Source organism: Dunckerocampus dactyliophorus, chromosome 14 (assembly GCF_027744805.1).
Source record: "Dunckerocampus dactyliophorus isolate RoL2022-P2 chromosome 14, RoL_Ddac_1.1, whole genome shotgun sequence".
In the NCBI taxonomy this organism is placed as follows: Eukaryota; Metazoa; Chordata; class Actinopteri; order Syngnathiformes; family Syngnathidae; genus Dunckerocampus; species Dunckerocampus dactyliophorus.
The window spans coordinates 26,891,791-26,913,982 of NC_072832.1; the positions used below are offsets into that span (position 1 = coordinate 26,891,791).

Below are 22,192 nucleotides of genomic sequence, written 5' to 3' on the forward strand. Positions count from 1 at the left end.
GGGCCAGGAGGACGGGCAGAGAGCTCCGCCTTTACTGGTAAGGGCTTGTTGGGCCTTTTCAGCTTGAAGATGGACTCCAACTCAACTCCCAAACCGACCACCACTTTTTGCCACACAGCGGTACAGGAAAATGTGCATCTTTCAAGAAGACCATGAAAGGTGCACCTCTCTGAACAGTCTGGGAGGCTTTGGTTGCTGCACAACGTTGATGAAATGATCAAGAAAGTGACAGACTCCACGGGTGGAAGGAAGGCTGTTCCGTGTTATTGAAAAGAAGGGTGGCTGTATTGGGCACTGATTTGGCTTTGGAAATGGCAGAAATATTTATTTGTAAAGTTTGTGTTGTTTATCGTTCTGACTTTTAAAAAATGATAAAAGTTGCCGAATAATTGTGCACACAGAGATACTCTCAACAAAAGCCCAAACCTCACTTCCACTTCCTGAAATATTCAAATTGCCTCATGATTGTGACGCACCACTGTGTACTGTATATCCAACAGATCTATGAAATGGGAGTCGGTTCTAAAAAATGAAAATCTGAACTATTGCAGATGGGTTTTTAATTCTAAAATTGGTAACACTACAATAAGGTACACAAAATGACAGTCGTTAATGAAGAACGACCCTACATAACCCTAACCACTACTCATTAGTTCTTCATTAGTTCCTCAGTAGCTTGTCTAATAACTAGTCTAAATGGATGTGCCTTAGTCATTAGTTCCTCAGTAGCTAGTCTAAATGGATGTGCCTTAGTCATGAGTTCCTCAGTAGCTAGTCTAAATGGATGTGCCTTAGTCATTAGTTCCTCAGTAGCTAGTCTAAATGGACGTGCCTTAGTCATGAGTTCCTCAGTAGCTAGTCTAAATGGATTTGCCTTAGTCATTAGTTCCTCAGTAGCTAGTCTAAATGGATGTGCCTTAGTCATGAGTTCCTCAGTAGCTAGTCTAAATGTATGTGCCCTAGTCATTAGTTCCTCAGTAGCTAGTCTAAATGGACGTGCCTTAGTCATGAGTTCCTCAGTAGCTTGTCTAAATGGATGTGCCTTAGTCATTAGTTCCTCAGTAGCTAGTCTAAATGGACGTGCCTTAGTCATGAGTTCCTCAGTAGCTAGTCTAAATGGACGTGCCTTAGTCATGAGTTCCTCAGTAGCTTGTCTAAATGGATGTGCCTTAGTCATTAGTTCCTCAGTAGCTAGTCTAAATGGACGTGCCTTAGTCATGAGTTCCTCAGTAGCTAGTCTAAATGGATGTGCCTTAGCCATGAGTTCCTCAGTAGCTAGTCTAAATGTATGTGCCTTAGTCATTAGTTCCTCAGTAGCTAGTCTAAATGGACGTGCCTTAGTCATGAGTTCCTCAGTAGCTAGTCTAAATGTATGTGCCTTAGTCATTAGTTCCTCAGTAGCTAGTCTAAATGGACGTGCCTTAGTCATGAGTTCCTCAGTAGCTAGTCTAAATGGATGTGCCTTAGTCATTAGTTCCTCAGTAACTACTGTACTGCATTTTTGTGTACCTTATTGTAAAGTGTGACCCTAAAATTATTTTCAAATACTGTAAGAGTTTGTAAAAAGAAAAAAAAATCCAAACTATAAAACTTTAAATATTCTAACAAAATGGAAACATCTTGATAGTTTATTGAAACAAATCTAAAATATAAACATTTTATTGTGAAAAAATGAAATTATTCTTCGAAAAATATATAAAATATACTGTATATTCTAAAATATACACTTCCTAATACTCTTTTTTTAAATTAAAAAGCAAATACAAAAATAAGCTTTCTAATGTCTTAACATTAAAAAAATAATCTAAAATATTTACTATATATTTGCAATATATTCTAAAATTGTACAATTGTATTCATTTGGGAATTTTTAAAAAATTGTCTCAAAGGTTTGTTTTAAGTATCAAACTTTATAATAAAAATATGCACTATATCCAATATATATATATATATATATATACTATTACAAAAACCTAAATATGTCAGATTATAATATTTTATTATAAAAAAAACATTATAAAAGTGATGTAATATTTCAGTCTTTAAAAAAGTAATAAAAAAAGGAATCAAATATAAAATATCTAAGGATAAAAGTCTGAAGTATTGCCGCTGTGTTTTTAATTCTAAAAGTATTTTCAAATGATACAGTCTTAGAGTTTGTAAAAAAGAAAATAAATCAAAAACTATAAAATTTGAAATATTCTAGTAACATTTAAAAATGTTGCCAGTTTATTTAAACATCTAAAATATAACATTTTTTTGTTAAAAAAAGTTAATTATTCTTATAAAAATTATATTTAATGGAAATTAAATCAATATTACTTTATTGTAAAACGTTCTAATATTCTTAAAAACAATTGAAAAATCAAATAGAAAAATAAACTTTCTAATGTCTGTCTAATAAAAAAAAATTTAATAATTTAATTCAAATAATTCAAATATTTACATTTTACTTTTAGTATATTCTATAATTATATTCTGAAATATCAGACTTTATAATAAAAATATGCACTATATCCAACATATGTAATGTATGTATAATATTCTAGTAGAAAACCTAAATATGTCAGATTATATTTTATTTTAAAAAAATATGAAAGTGATACGATTTTTAATATTTTTCTAAATGGAATCAAATATTCTAAAATATCCAAGGATTAAAAAAAAATTATTGCCACCATTTTTTTTATTCTAAAATGATTCGAAATAGATTCTAATATTTTGTAAAAAAAAAAAAAATATATATATATATATAAACCTTGAAATACCTATCAAATTATAAACATTGATATAGTTTATTTAAACAAATACATAATGAATATATAAAATATAAACATATTGAAAAAATAATCAAAATTATTAGAAAAATATTGAATAAAAAAATAAAAATATATTCAACACGTTCCAACTGTAAAGTATTCACTTCCTAATATTTTCTTAAAAAAACAAAACAAAGAAAACTGGAATAAAAAAAATTATCTTTTTAGTGACTATTCTTAAAAAAACAGAACGACGTTCCCATGATTCTAAAGAATGTTTTGAACAAAGTTATTTGCATTTGCAATCATGGGCGTGGTCTCTCGCACCCGCTGCCATGTCCGTGTCAGCCATGTTGGAAACTTTTCATGTGTGTCGCCACTTTTTCACATCTCTAAAAGTCCAGACTCCATGTCTGCCCACATGTTTAACACGAGTTAATCAACATCCTCCAAGCAGGCGCAGATGATGGCGGCTTCCTGTGCGCCACAAAAAACACCAGAGATTAGCTTTAGGATGACGTCATGTGCACGAGCATCTGCTCTCAGGGCGACAATGAATTTTCGTCCCTCCGCGCTTTTGGCAAAGCACGTGCATTTAATACAACAAAGACGCTAGTTGAATGCATTTTTACTTTTAAAAATATCAATCATGAGCAACATAATCATCGGAAGCATGTTCATCATTCAACGATTCAATTTGTGGACATAAAATCAATACTAGTCCTTTCCTGGAAGTTCACTGCCTTGCCAGCAGGGGGAGCGCTTCAGATTTGCTGCATTCAATATGGCTGCCAAACCACCAACGTGCCGCAGCTACAATAACCACACTATTATGGACATACAGTATACAAATATTTCAAATATATACTACTACTAATAATAATTATATCAAAATAAAATAAGTAAAGAGATAAAACTGGACTTTCTACGGTCCTGTCCAGCTCTCCTGGAGTAACTACCTGTCTCCTGGAATCTCCTCCATGCGTCCAGGTACCGCAGTGATGCCCTGGTCCAGATCTGGGAGGAGATCCCCCAGGACACCATCCGTAGTCTCATTAGGAGCATGCCCCCACGTTGTCAGGCATGCGTACAAGCACCCCTCTATAGGGTGATCATTTTCATTTCTATCAAATGATGTGTCATCATTTTGTTACTAATACATCACCACTTATTATCAGGAAAGATGTTCAAGATCATTTTTCCCCCAGTTTAGATCTGATGTGTTTTCCAAGTGTTCCTTTAATTTTTTTTGAGCAGTATACTTTTAAAATGTAAATATAAATAAACATTTAAAATATATAATAAATACGTAATAAGATACTGCTACTACTCATTTGTTAAAAATAAAATATGTACATATATTAAATAGTAAAAAAAAAGTTTTAAATAATTTTGATTTTTTTTACAAACATTTCATAAAATATTACTACTAAAAATATTTCAATATAATGAAATAGTTATAATGATAAAAAATAAAATGACAATAAAAATGGTGTTCATACTACTACTACAACTACTAGTACTAATAAAATAGTTTGAATAAAATCATATAATGCTACTACTATTCATATGTAAATATAAGAACAAGATCAAATATACGTAAAATATATAAAGAATACATAATAAAGTACAGCTATAATAACCCAATATGCAAATGCAATGTAACAGTTGGAATAATAACCAAGAATATACACGTGAACATGACAAATGCAGACTACAACACCACTGCTGCCACCGACATCCCTAATAAGATGTGTGAATGCAATACAGTTGTTTTTAATAATAGCGATAATGATTGCAAAATACTCCTACTACTGCTCATGCTTAACGGACTGAATATTGTTAGCAGTGTTTCAGGGTGGACCACTCGATGCCTCCACCAGTCTGGCCCGCGCTCAAGTCCAACAAGACCAGTGACCTTTGACCTGGCAGGATGAAGCGTTCCCAATACTTATGTCCATACAGCGCATGCCATTTGACGGATTAGATTTGAACGACTGAGGCCGATGATGTCGTGTGGAGCTTTGAGCCGCAGGTGTCAGCGTGCACCTGCCCACCGCCGCTCCCAGGGGCCACTGGTTATTCACCCCCTCACCCCCCTTCTTCCCCCGCCCCCGAGGCAGCTGTCCCACATCCTTCCATGCTTGCACCACCAGGCTTTCTTCTTCTTCTTCTTCCTCATTGGCGCCGAGGCGCACCTGTTTATTTTAGGAAAGTGAATATGTGAGCTACAACGAAGGCAGGAAGGACGTCATTGATCACACTTACTGCAGGTCATTTACGGAATGGAGCGCCATCATGCACGCATGGACAAACTAAACGCTGTGTCATTAACACAGGAAGCTCCACGCTTAATGAAACGGCATTATTGGAATTCATAAGCAACGTGCCAGCATTCACTCCAGCGGATAAAACAAGAGGAAACTACTGGAGGAAGGCTATTATTATCTCCTGGCCGCACCAAACATCAGCATTACACCCGCCATGCTCTACTGCGCCTGCTTTGCACGATGCTGCTCATATCCATTGTCATGCTGGACATATGTTCATTATTAAAGTCTACAGGTGGTGCGACCATGTGACTTCTCTCAGCCAATTACAATGCTGGGCGCGCTCGTAATAAAAATATACAGAAAAATATGTATTTGATATCACCTTACTTTAAGTAGAATACAAATAGAAATACTTTAAATACAATTATTCAAAGTAATCATCTTTATTATAGCAACATTTTATTAAAAAATGGAATATTAGCAAACTTCCATCCATCCATTTTCTATACCGCTTCTTCCTCATTAGGTTCGCGGGGGCATGCTGGAGCCTTCGGGCGACAGGCGGGGTACACCCTGGACTGGTGGCCAGCCAATGGCAGGGCACATATAGACAAACACTCACATTCATACCTATGGACAATTTAGAGTCTCCAATGAAGCTAACATGCATGTTTTTGGAATGAAACCGGAGTACCCGGAGAAAACCCACACACACACGGGGAGAACATGCAAAGTCCACACAGAAATGGGGAGAACCAGGGGAGAACCGAACCCAGGTCTTCCCGATCTCCAGGCTGTTCCTGTGTTGGCCAACGTGCTAACCACTAGACCACCGTGCATATTTTATTTTTAAAAAATCTAAAATAGCATAGACATTTTAATATTTTCTGGAAAAATACATCTTTTTTTTGCACAACATACATTTATAATAAAAAATATAACTTACTTTAAATAAAATACAATTATTTTAAATAATAATATTTATTACAACAAAATTTCATTTAAAATGTTTAAATATTACAAAAGTTAATATTAAAAGCATTCTAAATAAATGTCAAATATATATTACATAAATAATAAATAACTGAAATAAAGAAAACATGTAAATGCAAAAAACCCTCCCAATATTAACAAACCTAACATTTTATTCCAAAGAAAAAACAAAAATAGTGTAAACGTTGTAATTATTTTACTCAAAAATAAATTATAATTACATGTATTTAAAAAAATTTAAATCTTTACACACATTTGAATATTTTGTTAAGAAATATTAAAATGTTGAATCTTATAATCAGATCAAATATGACAAACTTGATGCTATTTTCTTCTAAACCTGGACGACAAACAAGTGTGAAACAGATAAAGTATTGAACATACTTCTACTACTATAAAAACGCATCCTCCATCATAATCATCACCGTCATCCTCAAAATGAAAACCAAATGAGCAGCTCCATTTCTCCTCATCATCCTCCATCTTTATCATGAATGTTATTATATTAATCATTATTATTAGCACTTTAGCTCCTCCCCCTACCTGTTCCAGCCCCGCCCCTCGCGGCCACCCTCTCTCCCCCCGTCCTTTGACTGACAGGCGCTCGGCTGGCGGCTGTGTGCCGTGCGTGCTTGCTCGCGAGGCTGCCGGATGGAGAGACGCGCGCACACGGAGAGACGCAGCACATCCGGTTCTTCGCCACATCGAACGCGGCGCTGAGTGACGACGACGCCCGCCGGAACATGTCGAGTCGTCGGCTTATCTTTTAGCCACGAACGCCCTCCCCCCCTCACCGTCGCCTCGCCCGGTGAAAGTGACATCGATTACCGCCCCCTTGAAAGCCAGGAAGGTTGGATGGAAGACGGCTAGAGCTGCAGGTGTCGCCACCGTGGATCTTCTTCATTATTATTATTACTATTAGTATTATAATTAGTAATAAAACACAACTTTTTTGGCTCTTTCCAGCGTCTTGTGGTGCGCCACGACTCGAACTAACTAAGCGGCTCCCTCGGAGGCCATCTCTGCCATGGAAGCAGGGGAGCCTCTGAGGACCACTTTTGTCCTTTTTTGCTGATTTTAACTCCCAATTTGGATCGAAATGCCTTTCTAGTGCTGCTATTTTGGGCAGGTTTGCGTGCGCCGTGCGTCACGCTGTCGCCAATAAACGGAAAGACTCTCTCCAGCGGGCGTGCGTGTCCTAATATTCGGCTAAAAGGAGAAGGTAAGGGTGGTGGTCGTACGGGAGGAAGGAGGGCGACGAGGGGCTGGTCGTAGGTTGTTTTTGTTGTTTCCCCGAGCAATATGGCTGGTGAGTGGGGCTGGGGACGCTGGCACAGGCTCTCCAAGGCTCCTCCATGCTAGCCGAGGCGGATGGCACCGTCCCCCATGGCAGCGACAGCTCTATGAGGACAAGCAATAGCAACCCTCATCCCAAAGCGGACTCCTCGATCCTGATCTCCAAGATGGAAGACGTCGTCATTCCCTTCTCGTCCGAGGTGCCCTGTGACAATAATGGGCAGCGCATGTGGTGGGCATTCCTCGCCTCCTCCATGGTGACCTTCTTCGGGGGGCTCTTCATCATCCTGCTGTGGAGGACCCTCAAGTACCTGTGGACTGTTTGCTGCCACTGCAACATTAAAAACAAGGTAGGGCTGCCATCTTCTTTCTAGCCTGGCGAGTTGCTTGTTGTGTGAGTCACGCTGGAGAGTCCTTGGCTGGCTTTGATTTCATCATGGCTGCTGCTGCTGCTTTGATATTGGAGATGTAAATAAACAGGCAGGAGGTGAAAGCACGAGAGCGTCCATGATGGATGGGAGGATGGGAGGATGGAGAGAGTGATGAAGGCTGATCTGCTGTGACCTTGATGTGTGTCCACCTGCAATGAAAGTGTAATATATCAGCCCCGACCCGTGCTGATCTTTGGCCTGGTTTTTGTGTTGTTTTGTGTTGATGCTGAGGAACATCCACAGGTGTGTGTGTGTGTGTGTGTGCGTGTGTGTGTGTGTGTGTGCGTGAGACTAGACTGGACTAGTATTGAAAACGATCCTATCTGTATGGGAATAAGTGACACGTGTTTATGTGTTAGCATAGCCCTGTTATGTCGAGATCACTTCTGGGGGTCTCGTCTTGGACTTGGACATGGTAGACTCAGGATTTATTCTCAAGGCCTCCCTCATTTATAAATTGAAGGATTTGTTTGGGTATTTAATAGCCACTCCCACACAGAGAGCCGATAAAATTCCAGAGACAAAACATTAGCTCCACCTGGGCCTTTTATATAGAACCCATATTTCCGTATTGTTGTGCCCCGCAATTAGATTTCACCCCCCCTGCTCCTAGCCTCTGTTACGGCTTTAAGGGGCTATCCGCACGGAAACGTTTCCAGGTCAAAACGGCAAAGTATTTTGTCGTTTCAGCCTCTCATCCACGCGGGAATGGCGTTCTGGGTGCCCTGAAACGGTATTTTTTTCCAGAGTGGGAGAATCTGAAACCGCCGGCTCACCGTTTCCGTACAGACTAGCAATTGAAAAATGATGACGTCACCAGAAGTGAGCTGTGACGACAAGCCAACATAATATCTGAACATTTCGAGTATCATGACTCACCGCAGTCGACTTTCTCCCGGTATTTTCTTGTCTTATAGTCCCAAAGTGACGCACATGTAATTCCACTCTGTAAAATCCCAAGAACGTTCCTGTGTGGACAGGGCCTAATGCTACTTCCAAAGTTGGAAAATTGCTGGGTCAAAAAGGCACCCTGCCCCTTGTACAGCTCTCAGCTTCATCACCCCCATTCCGTGTCTGTGCCGTGTTGTACAGAACGGCGACACAGCAAAAAGCCAGGAAAAAGCAGACGTTTACAGGCAGTGTGACGTAGCGTTTTGGACAGAGGGATTTATGAAGACCAACACACTCGGACAGCCGTGCTTGGATTTGTTTGTGTTTGTTTTCGTTCACACAGAGATCGTGTAAAATTGTCACTCCAGAGCTTTAGTAGAAGAGCTCATACAGAACCCAGCGATTTGTTTATGCTAGCCCCTTTCCCACAGGCGCTGTCACAGCTATGATGCTAACTTCTAAAGGCAGAACATTACTTGGTCAACATTGTTATGCCATTCAGTGCCACTTTGTACAGAACAGCAACACAGAAAAATGCCGGCCTTTACAGGCTGTATTCAAGTTCCATATCACATATCACCTTAGTTTGTACATTTGTGTAAATGTTGTCATATCAACCTGGTCTTGGTCTTGACTTGGTTTCAACCCCTCAAAGTCTTGGCTTTAATTGTATGAGCTTTGAGTCAGTGTGATTTGTTGTCACTTGGATTTTTAATGATGTTACTTGTGACTACTCGAAGACCAAAAACCTTTATATCCACAAACTTTGGAGACAATCGCCAAAGAACCCACATTGGGAATATGAAGTGTTTTTGTTAGCTGATTGTCAACTGACCCAAATCGCCCCAGAGTTTGTTTACGTGAACCCGTTGACAGATTTGGTTTGTTTGGTTAAGTGTGAATGCAATCTTTTTTTCATATTTTGGATCATAGTGAACAAACCAAATTGTCGCAGCAAGCGCACCTTGGCTTGTTTTAATCAAACCTCACCTGTCACGTGTGAACACGCTCATTGCAGATCTGCACCAAAATGTAATGGATTTTTCCTTAGACATTTTGATAGTCACTTATCGTTAAATTGCAAAACATCCACGCCAGGTTGATGTACTTTGCCTGCGAAAACACGTAAACACCAGTTATGTGATCCAACAGACACGATTAGACGCCATTGAATCGATAGTTATATCCCATCTGGACAGCTTTCATTTGCAGTGAAGGATTGTTAGGGCGGCTTTGCAGTTCAGGTTATCACTTCAATGTCTCTCCGCCGTCATTGTGTTCTCTGCTCCGTGTCATCCATCGTACCTGACACCGTCTCGCAAGGATACAGATGGAAATAAACCACAAGCGTAATTGGGTATCCATCTTGTGACTGCTGGTGGTGCTGCTGCTGCTCGGGTCTCCTTGTAAAAGAAAGGGAAACCACGTCTCTGTGCTGCTGTTTTGTCTATTCGGGAAAGGCTACGTCATCCGGTTGGGTGACTTTGGAAGGGCTTGACACTCGGGCTGTTGCGGAGGGAAGAGGCTTGTTAGGAGTATTAGGAGGTGGAAACTGGATCTGTGTTCAGCTGACTGGAGCGGGCAGTGTCAGAAACAGGATGTGTCTTCGTTTGGGGGGTCGGAAGTCGACTCTCTGGTTGGAGTTTAGGACCGATGTGAGGATAGAAGAGGAAGCGAAAGTGGGGGAAATGAGGCTGATGTCATTTACTCACAGCTGTGTCCTAATTCTTGATGGTTGGGATTTCAGGGGATGATTGATGATTGGAGATGCAGCAAAGAAAACATGGCAAGTGTTTCAATAGCTGCCGTCTTATTCAGGGGTTGCATTCTTTAAAGCAGGGGTCCCCAACCACCGGGTGGCAAACGATAAAACAATACTATTCAAGTCAATGTAAGTGCATTTACGATTAAAAAAACAATGTGGTTTGTTATTTGAAAAATACGGTAATCCCTCGTTTATTGCGGTCAATTGGTTCCAGACCCGAACAAGAGAATTTTCACAAAGTAGGATTTCAGCACATTCAGGGAGAAATTCTCTGACCCCACTGAAACAAATATATGTATATATATATATATTTTAAATAGTAACATGTTGGTGGCATAACAAGTGTGTACAATTAATACCAGGGGACTTAACAAAGATCCATGAGGAACGCCACACAGAAATGATGCAGATTTTCCTAAAAAGACACATATTGTGTACGACTGCAACTGACGATTACTTTAATAACCGATTAATCAGTCGGTTATTATTTCAATTAATCGATCAATTGGATTAAAAAAACATTTTTTATTTCCACCTCTTTATTCAGAAATAGAATATTTGAACTGACAGAGCAAATAAGTGCACAAACACCAGGTTGCCGCTGGAATATTTTGTTAAAATAATATTCAATAATCAAAAATCGAAATGTTTGTCAAATAGCTTCAGTAAAACAATAAATGTCCACAAAAATACAACCGTTATCATTTTCTTTGTCGATTCATCTGAACCTTGTTGTTTCACTTAATGGAGTAATCGGTGAGGCCATAGATGGACCAAATTAATGTGAAGCAAACACCTACAGGAGAGGCTAAAGGAGGCGCTGATGCAACTCCTTACCAATGGATTAGGCTTGAGAGCAATTTTAATGCCATAACAACAGCCACTGGGTGGCAGAAGTGCATTTGATGAGAGCTCGGCAGGGATCATGAGCGGAAGGAGAAACGCCACAGAAAGAGGGAGCCCTTACATAACGGCAGCTGTTACATTGCGTACCACAGGAAAAAAAAAAACACATTGTAGGGAAATTTTAACGCATGCACATGCACACACACACACACTCAAGCATGTGCACACACATAGTTCAGTTCAGTTCAGGGTGTTTTATTTGTAAATAAATTATTTTGATGTAAAAAAAACAACTTTTTTTGTGTTGTTTATGTTGGTGTAGTTGTTTAGATATTTGAGATGTCACAAAAACAAGAAATCTTTGTGTCAAAGTGAAAGTTGTGCTTGAAATGTGTCTTTTCACAAAAAGCGAGTTTTCTTCCTGTTTTAGTTGGGAACTGATATTTTCCTGAAACTTCCCTATCTTCTACTGCTGATTACTAAAGAACGCAAAACGGTAGAAACACACTTTTTTTTTCTGATGAAAGACAGGAGTCTAATGTTTCTGTTGGTAGGTTCCATGTTTATATAGCCATAGAACACAATATCCTGTGTGCCTTGAAAATCTGTCAAAATGGTCTAAAATGGCCGGCACTGAAGGGGTTGTCTTTTGAAGTAATTGGTTCCAAACCCGGCCAAGATAAGTGAATTTAGTATTTAGTATTTAGGAATGGAATAGCTGGAGCATAGAAAACCTGTTTACCACCTTCTCAATACACTTTTTAACATTATTAAAGCCCTCTAGACATGAAATAACACCCCTATAGTCACCTTTACACTCCTATTGCCCAATATAGTAGACATAAGAGAACATATAAGATTTAATATAGACTCACACATGTTAGAAGTGGGAGAGTTCCTACTGAAGGATAAAGATGTGAAATGATCTTCTGCTATGAAATGGGCAGTGATAACGGCTAAGCAGCGCAGCGGGCTCATTATTGAGACATCCTCCTCCCAATAAGCCGGTCTCTCACTCTCTCAAAGTGTGAGTGACTTTCAGAGTTCATTTAGCTACAATTTGTCCATATGATCCAACTTACACCCAAACTGGACTTACATCACAGTCTCGGAACGGAACTGCTACGTAACAGGAGGACCACCGCTACTGGTGGACCACCTCGCATGACTTTCCTCTCTCTTGTTATCCTATTTTCTGTGTTGTTGTTATGCCGCTTCTTCCTCTCTGCTGTTTGGTTACCTAATAGTCTAGTTAGCCACTCTGCGTCATGCCACCTCCAGAAGTTCTTACATGATGCATCTGTTAGTGGGAAATGTGTGGTTGGGGGGGAGCAAAGAAAGAAGCCACTTCTTTTTCTCAACTAGCATGAATGGCTATGAAGCAATCATTTATCAGGAGTGAAGCGGCATGACGACGTGTGCTTTATGTGGACGTTTGTTTTTTATCCTTTTTCCCAGATGAAGATATTTGCATTTCCCAGTTGTTGAGGTTAGCAGACACGTCTCCAAAGCTAAACACATTAGTCATCTTGCTCTTTACTTGTTTATTCAACAACATTTGACGGATCAATTCTTTTTCATTCTTTCAATATGTTACTTTCCGTTGAATAGGAGACGCTCCCTCTCTGGATGTTCTGAACTCCTGGTTTAATGCTGGCATTACCTGAAGCTGTGTGATATAGTGGATGGCTGCGTGGATAAGTGACATCATCTTGCTCTTATTTAGAACAATATTAATGCAATGTCTGCTATTTAATTGTGCAGTTAATCGCTCGCCACTTTGGGCTTTCGATCTCACGGCTTCACTCGCACCTTTTTTCGACACTACATTAATAAATCATTGCTATTTAGTGGTTGAGTACGCTTTCTTATTTGTCCAAAAATACGTATATTTAAGCAAATTTGATATATTATTGGCCTAAATGAAGCACTTAAGCATGAAAATGCCTAAATGAAGTAAAATACAAATATAGGCGCATTCAAAGATGTTGTGATGATACAGTATGTAGTATTCTACACTGGTCAATAGGTGTCAGGAATGATACACAGGCAGCACAGAAAGTACTGTACAGAACAGGAAGAAAAAAAGAACAAGGAACGCTCACAATGCTAACTTGTCTGACCTTATGTTATGTCTTATTTATGTGTAATACGTCTTAATTTCTATTAAGTGTACTGTACTATATTGGGTAATAGGAGTGTTCCTATTCTAGGAATCGTAGAATAATAGTGTGGGGTTTTATGCCAGGGCTAAATAAGCAGCAATCGCTTCTCACTGGTCTTTTATTTTGCAGTGTGCTTACTGACAAAAAACATCATCGTGACCAAGATGGCGTCGGTTCAGAAAACTCGCTGAGGGGCGGCATATCAAAGTCGTGTCAGAGTCACCACAACATTTCACTCATATTTCATAGTTGTTTGTTTATTTATGACGGTAGTATGACAAAAATGTTTTATTACGTGAGTACTTACATCAGTACTTCCATTTTGCTATTGTTTTCGTCAAGCTTTTTTTGGGTGTCATGACCACTTTAAGCTTGCGGTTCAGCCAAGGACATGCAACAGTCTCCTGCGTAAGCCCCTGACAAACGCTGTTATCCGCTTCGCCCATACCTGACTATGCAGCATTAAGAAAAGAATTATGCAGCATGCAAATATTACAAGTCCCGTTACGTTTCCCAACAGAGGACTACTGTATGCATACATCTCAAGCAGGCCTAGCATTCAAACATCAGCGTGTTTTGGTGAGAAGCAGCTGATGCAGCTACTGTACCCAGCACCTTCAACCTCCCCCCAAGGTGCAACAAGAGAGTGTTAACGGGCACTGTAGAGCCGACAGCTGCCAGGATTGTACAATTGTTTCTGTCCAAACAGCTCAAAGCAGGAGGTTGACGTACGTAGCGGCGTTAACCTGTACGCTACCTCGCCTCTGACACTGACATTTAGCTTTGTTGCCGTTCTACGCTTGCATTTTTGTTGCGTGACTGAATTGTTTGTGGCGTCTAAATGTTCTCACCTTAATGAGTGAGTCACTGCAGGGGATGTGAGTGTTTTAAGGTGAGTGACACTGTAATTTGTCCCATTTCTGTATAGTACTTCTCATTTGGGACATTAAGTGAGGGGCCCAGAGTTTCCATACTTTCTTCTCATTGGTAAACGCTTGTAATGCTGACTTAAAATGATCATTTATAATCACAATTAGTACTAAAAATGATGGTAGGCCCAACAAGGATTATTTTTTATGTACAATAGGATTAAATTCCAATATTAATGTGTATAAATAAGCATATCTAATAAGCCCTATAGCTCAGATTTTCAATGTATTTTTTGATGGGCATAATAATCAATTTTGTGCTGTTGGTGGGTTTTGCTGATCCAGAAAAATGGGAAGTTGGACTTTTCCAACTTCCAGCGACTAAAAGCCCCGGGGACCACCACCGCTTGCTTGTTTTTTTGTTTACTTTCGACAAAAGCACAGAAGTTTCAAGGGTGATAGTTTGTACTTTCCAGCGGACATCTTGTGCGACAGCGTTACTCTGCTCAATGCGACTCGAGCATGGAAACAGGAGCTCAGAACGTTCAGAAAGAGATTCCTCCACACATTGGATGATAACCTGTAAGAATTTCCACTAGTGCTAGTGGTACAGTTGTTCCTTGCTACGTCGCGGTTCGAACATCACTCCCTCACTCTATCGCGTTTATTCAAGTAATAAATGAATAAATGGCCGCTGTTTCGTGGTTGACCAAGCACTATGATTAGTCAACAAATATTGAAAGACCAGTTGTATGGAGTATTGGTAACTAGGCGTCAGTAATGTTACATTGATGAGACATTACCTCACATGACATTACCTTCACACTGCATGGAGTCAGCCATGGCATGTCCGACATGATAGAGTCTTCCTCCTAGTCCATGTGGAAGTGGTAAGTTTTTTTCTTAAGTTTAGAACAAATAAATTCGAAAAACTGGTTAGCTCGGGAGCAGAGTATGATTAAAGCGGCGGCCGTCTCCCGTGTCCCAGCAGTAGCCTGCACATTACAGTTGAGCAAAGTGTCGTAAACAAAGAATAATAGGAGTGTAAAAGTGACTATAGGGGTGTTATTTCATGTCTGCAGGGATCTAATACTGTTAAAACCTGTATTTAGAAAGTCATAAACAGGGTTTCTATGCTCTAACATTATTATTATTATGATTATTTTTTGTCTTAGTCCATGTGGGGTGTGCAGTTGTAATTGAGCCCCGCCTAACAATAACTGACCAGGAAAAATTGCCAGAGCAACTCTGCTGATCTACGTTGTCTTTGTCAATTTAGAGAAAAGTAAGACAGACTGCCAAAAACGCGCACATGTAATTGAATGTACAAACAGGTTTTTCTTTGTGTGTTTGCATGCCAGCCAGCGTCCAGCGGGATTATTAAAAATTCATCCCGTTGTGCCTACTGGGATGGTGAGATTCCTCTGTGGGGATAGGACAAATATTGACGATGGGTGAGAATTTAGGAGCGTTTTGTATGAAAAATCAGGCTGTAATTAAGTGGTTGTTTTGCAGGCCTTTCTAACATCTTAAAATATGATCCCAGGCTAGTCTGGAAGGGTAACCTCCCGCATCTCCTTGTAACAGCGGCCAGAATCCATGACCCGTCTAGCATTCATTAGCATTCAGTCGTCTGTATCCTTAAAGATGGCCGCCACAGTCGAGCACTCGGGACCAACAGAGCGGCCGATGTTGCTGATGTTCATTTTCACTTCCACAGTGACGGCTTTCTTCTAGTTGGTGCATCGGGAGACATCATGGCGCCTTAAAAGGTAACGAATAAGCGATGTTACTCTTTCTCAGACCATGAAACACTGTAACACGGAACGCCGCAAATCGTAAAAAGTCATGTTTTTGTCGTTTCACTTCATCATGGAACTTTTCACAGCTGCAATAATGAATCAATGAATCATCGATTCATTGATTATCCAGTTAATCGACAACTATGTTGGAATACGATGAATCGTTTTTTGGATGTGAAAATGTAAATATCCTCTGACTTCAGCCTCTCAGATGTCAGTTTTTTTAATTTCCTTAGTCATCCATGAAAGCATAGCTATTATCTTTTATTATGTTGTTTTAGGCAAAACAAGATATTCACACACATCAGCTTTGACTTTGGAAAGCACGTCTTTGCCTCTTTTGTGATACGATGCCGGCCAAACCCACTAACTGTTTGTGTTTGCTTCGTTAGTGATTTCGTCCGTCCCAAGCAATTACAACATCGCTCCCTCGCGCTACAGTATGGCGGTTTTTCAAAAATGAATAAATGATGGCTGTTTCATGCTTGACTGTGGTCTATTATCAGTGAAAAATACTGAAAGACTAGTCACATGTGGTATTCTAGTCACTACCAGGCCTCAGTAATAGTACATTAATGAGACATTACCTCAGTTAAGTCAGCAATGGATGAAGAGTCCGACATGACATAGTGAACCTCCCGTTCCGTGTGGAAGTGCTACATTTTGTCTTCTTACTTCGTCCTTCTTCCCCACCCGGTTTCAAATCTAATTGGAGGCTAACTAGTTAGCTCAGCATATTGCCATGCTAAAGCCGCGGCCGTGTATTGTGTTGCTTCAGAGGTCCCGTTGCCTGCACATAGTTGGTGCGCAATGAGATGTAAACAAAACTAGCAGCTTGGTGACTATAGGGGTTTTATTTCATGTCTGCAGGGCTCCAATACAGTTGTCCCTCGCTATATTGCGGTTCGAGTATCACTCCCTGCGTTGTTTCCAGAAATAATAAATGAATAAATGATGGCTGTTTCTTGGTTGACCATGGCCTATTATTCTATTATAAGTTATATGGTAAGTTACAGTACATGTAGTATTGTGGCCACTAGGTGTCGGTAATGTTATGAAACATTACATTACCTTTCACGCTGCATGGAGACTGGATACTGAGCCAGCAGGGTCGAGCCGACATGCCATGGCTAGGGCAGACACACCGTGGCTGAGATCAAGTGGAAGAAATGTCTCTCCTCCCATTCCGTGTGGAAGTGGTAAGTTTTTGGTTTCTTTGTCCTTCTTCCCCACTCCGTTTGAAACACTTTAAGTTTAGAATAAGTAGGAGTGTAAAAGTGACTAAGGGTGTTATTTCATGTCTGCAGGGCTCCAATCATGTTACAACCCGTATATGCAAAGTCACAAACAGGTTACAAAAATATTCCGTTTCTTAATATTGAACCCTACTTGGCGGGACCAATTAACCACGATAAACAAGGGACAACTGCACTCGATTCGACGAAACGACAAGCTCCAGATGACTCAACTAGGACAAGAATTACAGTAGTTGCTCTAATGCAAGTAAGAAAGTGCTTTAAAGTACTGTAATGTTCAAAAGGAGTGTTTTCATGGCAAGCTATTGACTTTGAGTGCAGCATGTCTCAGATCTCTGTAGCAGGATTAGCCCTATTGGGGGTCGGGCGGGGGGGTCAGTGATGCTCATGTTACAGGAAAGTTGTCTGGTCTGACTGCAGTGTTCAGGATGGTTTCCTTCTTTGTTCTTGCAAGGTTGCTCACTCGCTCTTCACTCAATCATTCAATGGTTGCTGTTGTTGTTTTCATACCGCAAGCCGGTGATAAACGGCAGCCTCTGGGAATTTCACATCACAACAACTCATTTCCATAAGTGAATGTTGCTATTGATTTTTGTGCACTGAAGCTTGGCTTTCATTGCCGCCCGCCGTTAATTGAAAGCTTCAAATCCCTCCGTCGTGTTTGCATGTCTCAATAAGTAAGGAGCGCTCTGCCTCTCTGTGTGCTTTAGCGCTAATGGCTTTGCGTAGGTGTCTGTTGTGTGTCCTCCTGCGCTTGGCAACACACCAGCTGCATTTTGTTGCAGCCTGGCGTGGAGAGCACGCGCGCGCCCGGGCCGTCAGCTGTCGCTCTCACTAACCGCGGCCCTAACTTGGCGCGGCGCGAGCCGCTCACCAAAATAAAACATTTGTGTAAACCGAGCTTCAGTTTAATTGTTGTCATTCACCATCGTTTTTCCTTGCCTCCGTCGCCAAAGTGCTTGCTCATGTCGGAAGTGAGCGCACTGTTTGAACATCTATTGTTTTATTGCATATACAGTGTGGTATCCAGTACCACTCAAAAGTTTAAAGACACTTTGTCATGTTATTGAATGAGAAGGTGTCTCTAAACTTTTGACTCGGACTGTGTATACTGTATATGGTTTGTAGAAAGGTCTGGCTCCTCCATGTCCTACTGACACGTAAGGAATGTGTGCGCCTAGCATGTTCCTGTGGTCAGTGGTTGAGCTTGCATGTGTCCCCTCATGTGTTGTTGACACTTGCGGGCGGGACGAGGCGGGCGGGCGGCGAGCATGCTCCTGAAGCAGAAGGCAACGCGTGACCGCTTTCCACTGCAGCCCACACGCCTCTGACCGCCCGCCGCTTGGGAATAAAGGTGTCAGCAGTCTTATCGGCGTTAAATTTAGCCTTATAAAAGTCAAAACATCACAGGAGACATATCTTCATGTCTGGGAAAAATGCAGGTGAAAAGTCACCTGTAGTATTTACAAATGATGAAAAAGTAAGCAGAAGAAACTGCAAAAGGGCCCGTCATAAACGGCTTTTTCCCGTGTCGTTGATGCGTAAAAACAGCAGAATGTGGGTGACAGAGTAACAGAGGCGGAACAGTGCCTGTGTGAAAGGGAATAGTGTAAAGGCAAGGCAGGGAAGTGAAGTGACTTCTAGAGGCCCGTTGTGTTGAAAGTGATTATCACTGTCTGACAATCATCTGATCCCGCCTCACTGGAAGTACATATGCAGGATCTATGAGATTATATCTGTAACAAAACTTATGTGTTCATTTGTAGCGGTGAGGCGAGTTATGTAGAAAAAAAGTCAAGTGTTTGATGGCTTTGCTTGCCGAAACCGAAATAATCTCTACCGTCACAAATAATGTCGATTCATTTATTCGAGACACCCAAAAATATGAACAAAAAATAGAGACTTTATACAGAATAATGATAGTTTTTAATGCTTTGTTTGGGCACTCAATTCCGCGGAGTGATACAGTACACGGGCTAGTTTGACACATGCCGCATCGTACGATAACCCAGACAGCGTACAAACACAGAGGCAAAATTTTGGCCAAAATCTCTGTCCGATCATGCCAAAACTGCGTGAGAAAACCGAGGTTATACTTGTATAAATATAACCTCGTAAGTATAAGGTTGTACTTGTACCTTGTCTGCTGCTAGCTTGTTAACTAGCGCCTGGATGATGGCTAACAGTTGCTAGAAAATCTTTTTTTGTCTGTTTAATGATGATAAACGCACGTTTGCGGGATCCTTGAATAAAAGTGGCTATTGATTGCTGCTAATATTACTTTTATAGACATTTTTTGTTAGTTTAATGAGCTTTTCTATCCTTGTAGTTACCAAAATGATACAGAAACGACAACTGATTTCCACAAATTGTTGTGTAGCTGTGTCCAATGTCATTTTTTGGCAGAAATCAGCCCCCAAATGTGAATGCTTTAGCCCTGTCAATCCTAACTCTTTGGCTAACTAATGAACAAACAAAGTCAGAGCAAAACACGACACTCCACTAGTTTTTTTTCACTTTTATTCGAGCAAAAAAAGATCACTTAGTTTTACCAATCGAGTTGCGATTAACCAGCTTTTGCAAGATCTCTGTGTGAAAGAGGCTGATGTTTTATGGTCGTTTGCTGCTTAGTTTGATGACGTTTTTCCCTTTACAGTTAGCATTGTTCACAAAAACGACTTAACCGGGTCCCACGAATCTTTGCTGGGTTGTGGCACAAATCCCGAAGAAGAATCTAACATGAAATCGTGGAGTACTTTTGACGCAGAACGCAAATTGTTGAGTCCCGACTGGAAGCCCTCGGTCATTTTTCTTGGCTAACTGACACGCAAAGTCACAAATGCTTTGATTTTTTTCGTTTACAGTCACCTAATCTCAGTTTTGGTGAACAAATGGTTGGATTCATTTGTAAGTGTTTTTTTCCCACATAAACAGTTCAACCCGGCTAGCGCCACAGCTGTGTTAGCTTACTTTAAAAACATCACGATTCAAGTTAGCAGCAGCTAACTATCAACTTTCTTCCCTCGCACTCGTCTAACGCTGGAATGTGTGACTCATGCTTTATTCTGCTTTGGCCAGCCACGCTTTTTCTAGGCCCTATAATCCTTAATTCACGGGGCCGTGACTTGATGGCCATCTAGGGACAAGTTTAGTGCGCCACGCTGATGTATGTTAATCCGCCGACAAGGAGAAGGCCATATATCACGGCTGGACTATGTATATCATGAGGGCGGACGCACGCTTGCGGCCCCGCTAGCCAAAGTGCCAGCCTGCTGTCATCCTGTTATGTCTTCTTTGGCCCGTCAGCGTGCTATTAAAAGGCCGTCCACACCCCAGGAAGTATTCAGAGGTTAAAGGTTAGACAGGAAGGGTATACCTGGCTCCACCGGGGAGGAGAAATGTGTGATAGGCTCAAAAAAACGAAGCAATCTTTCCCGCCGGAAAATAATTCAAATTCACACCCAAAAATATTAGAGAAGCACTCAGAGAGCGCAGACCTCCGGCAAGCGCAGTAGTTCCGATAAACTGATTAATCGAACGATTAAAAAAAAAAAATTGACATGTGCATGCATGCGTGTTTCATGCGTGTCTCTCTAAACCACACAGGCTGGATGACAAGCGGGTTCACTCTGCATGTGTCTGTGCGCATTGGTTCTATAGTGGAACGAACGGAGACATTCATTCTCTTTATGGAGGCGGGGCTACTCGTGAGTGGATACAGAGTGCTAGCAGTTAGCCCCGTGAGCCAGCATACGTTAACATGAATGAAGGCACAGAAGCGATGTCTTCTGAGGTGAATGCCACAGCCGACAGCCCCATTGTGGGAATATTTGGGTTTTAAACAGATGGAACAAGGTGAACGCATGAACACCGACGAACCGATACATCGCATTTGTTTGAAGGTAGTGACGAGACCATATGCCATATAATTCATAAAAAAGTCTATAATATCAATTATCGATGATAATTTGTAGCACAATTATCGACCAGCAAAATTTGTTGTTGTGACAGGCCTAAAATAATGCTACAGTCCTGGATTTTTTTTTGAAGTGCTCTGACCATTTTTTGTTGAGTTATATGCACCATCCATCCATCCATCCATCTTGTATTGTATTGTATTGTATTGTATTTGTACTTTATTAATCCCACAGCAGGGAAATTCACTTGTTACAGCAACAAGCAAGATACGCAAGTAAAGAATACATAGTGACTACAACATGGTTCAGGTGGTGCAGGTGTTGTAGAGCCTGACAGCGGTCGGTATGAAGGACCTGCGGAACCTCTCCTTCTTACACCGTGGGTGTAACAGTCTGCTGCTGAAGGAGCTGCTAAGGGAACCCACAGTGTCATGTAGCGGGTGAGAGGTGTTGTCCATGATGGATGTCAGCTTAGCCAACATCCTTCTCTCCCCCACTTCCTCCACGAAGTCCAGAGGACCGTCCAGGACAGAGCTCGCTCTCCTGATCAGCCTATTGATCCTGCTCCTGTCCCTGTCCGTGCTGCCCCCTCTCCAGCAGCCCACAGCATAGAAGATGGCTGAGGCCACCACAGAGTCATAAAAGGTCCGTAAAAGAGTCCTGCACACACCAAAGGACCTCAGTCTCCTCAGCAGGTGGAGGCGACTCTGGCCCTTCTTGTAGAGGGCGTGGGTGTTGACGGACCAGCCCAGTTTGTTGTTACGGTGAACACCCAGGAATTTGTAGCTGTCTACCTATCTTCTTCCGCTTATCCGCCTAAGCAGGGAAGCCCAGACTTCGCTCTCCCCTAGGTACTTCATCCAGCTCCTCTCGGCGGATCCCGAGGCGTTTCCAGGCCAGTTGAGAGACATAGTATCTCCAACATGTCC

The 22,192-nt window shown here is 41.0% G+C and overlaps 1 protein-coding gene across 35 annotated transcripts in view; it reads left to right on the forward strand.

Annotated features, from left to right (window-relative positions):
- The first annotated feature begins 6,636 nt into the window (after positions 1 to 6,636).
- kcnma1a (potassium large conductance calcium-activated channel, subfamily M, alpha member 1a) overlaps positions 6,637 to 22,192 on the forward strand; it is a 264,345-nt gene continuing 248,789 nt past the window's right edge. For all 35 annotated transcript variants that reach the window (XM_054799657.1, XM_054799671.1, XM_054799666.1 and 32 more), the window contains exon 1: positions 6,637 to 7,671. In XM_054799657.1, the coding sequence (XP_054655632.1) occupies positions 7,381 to 7,671 (291 nt within the window). In that variant the 5' untranslated portion in view covers positions 6,637 to 7,380. The remainder of the gene's footprint in view (positions 7,672 to 22,192) is intronic.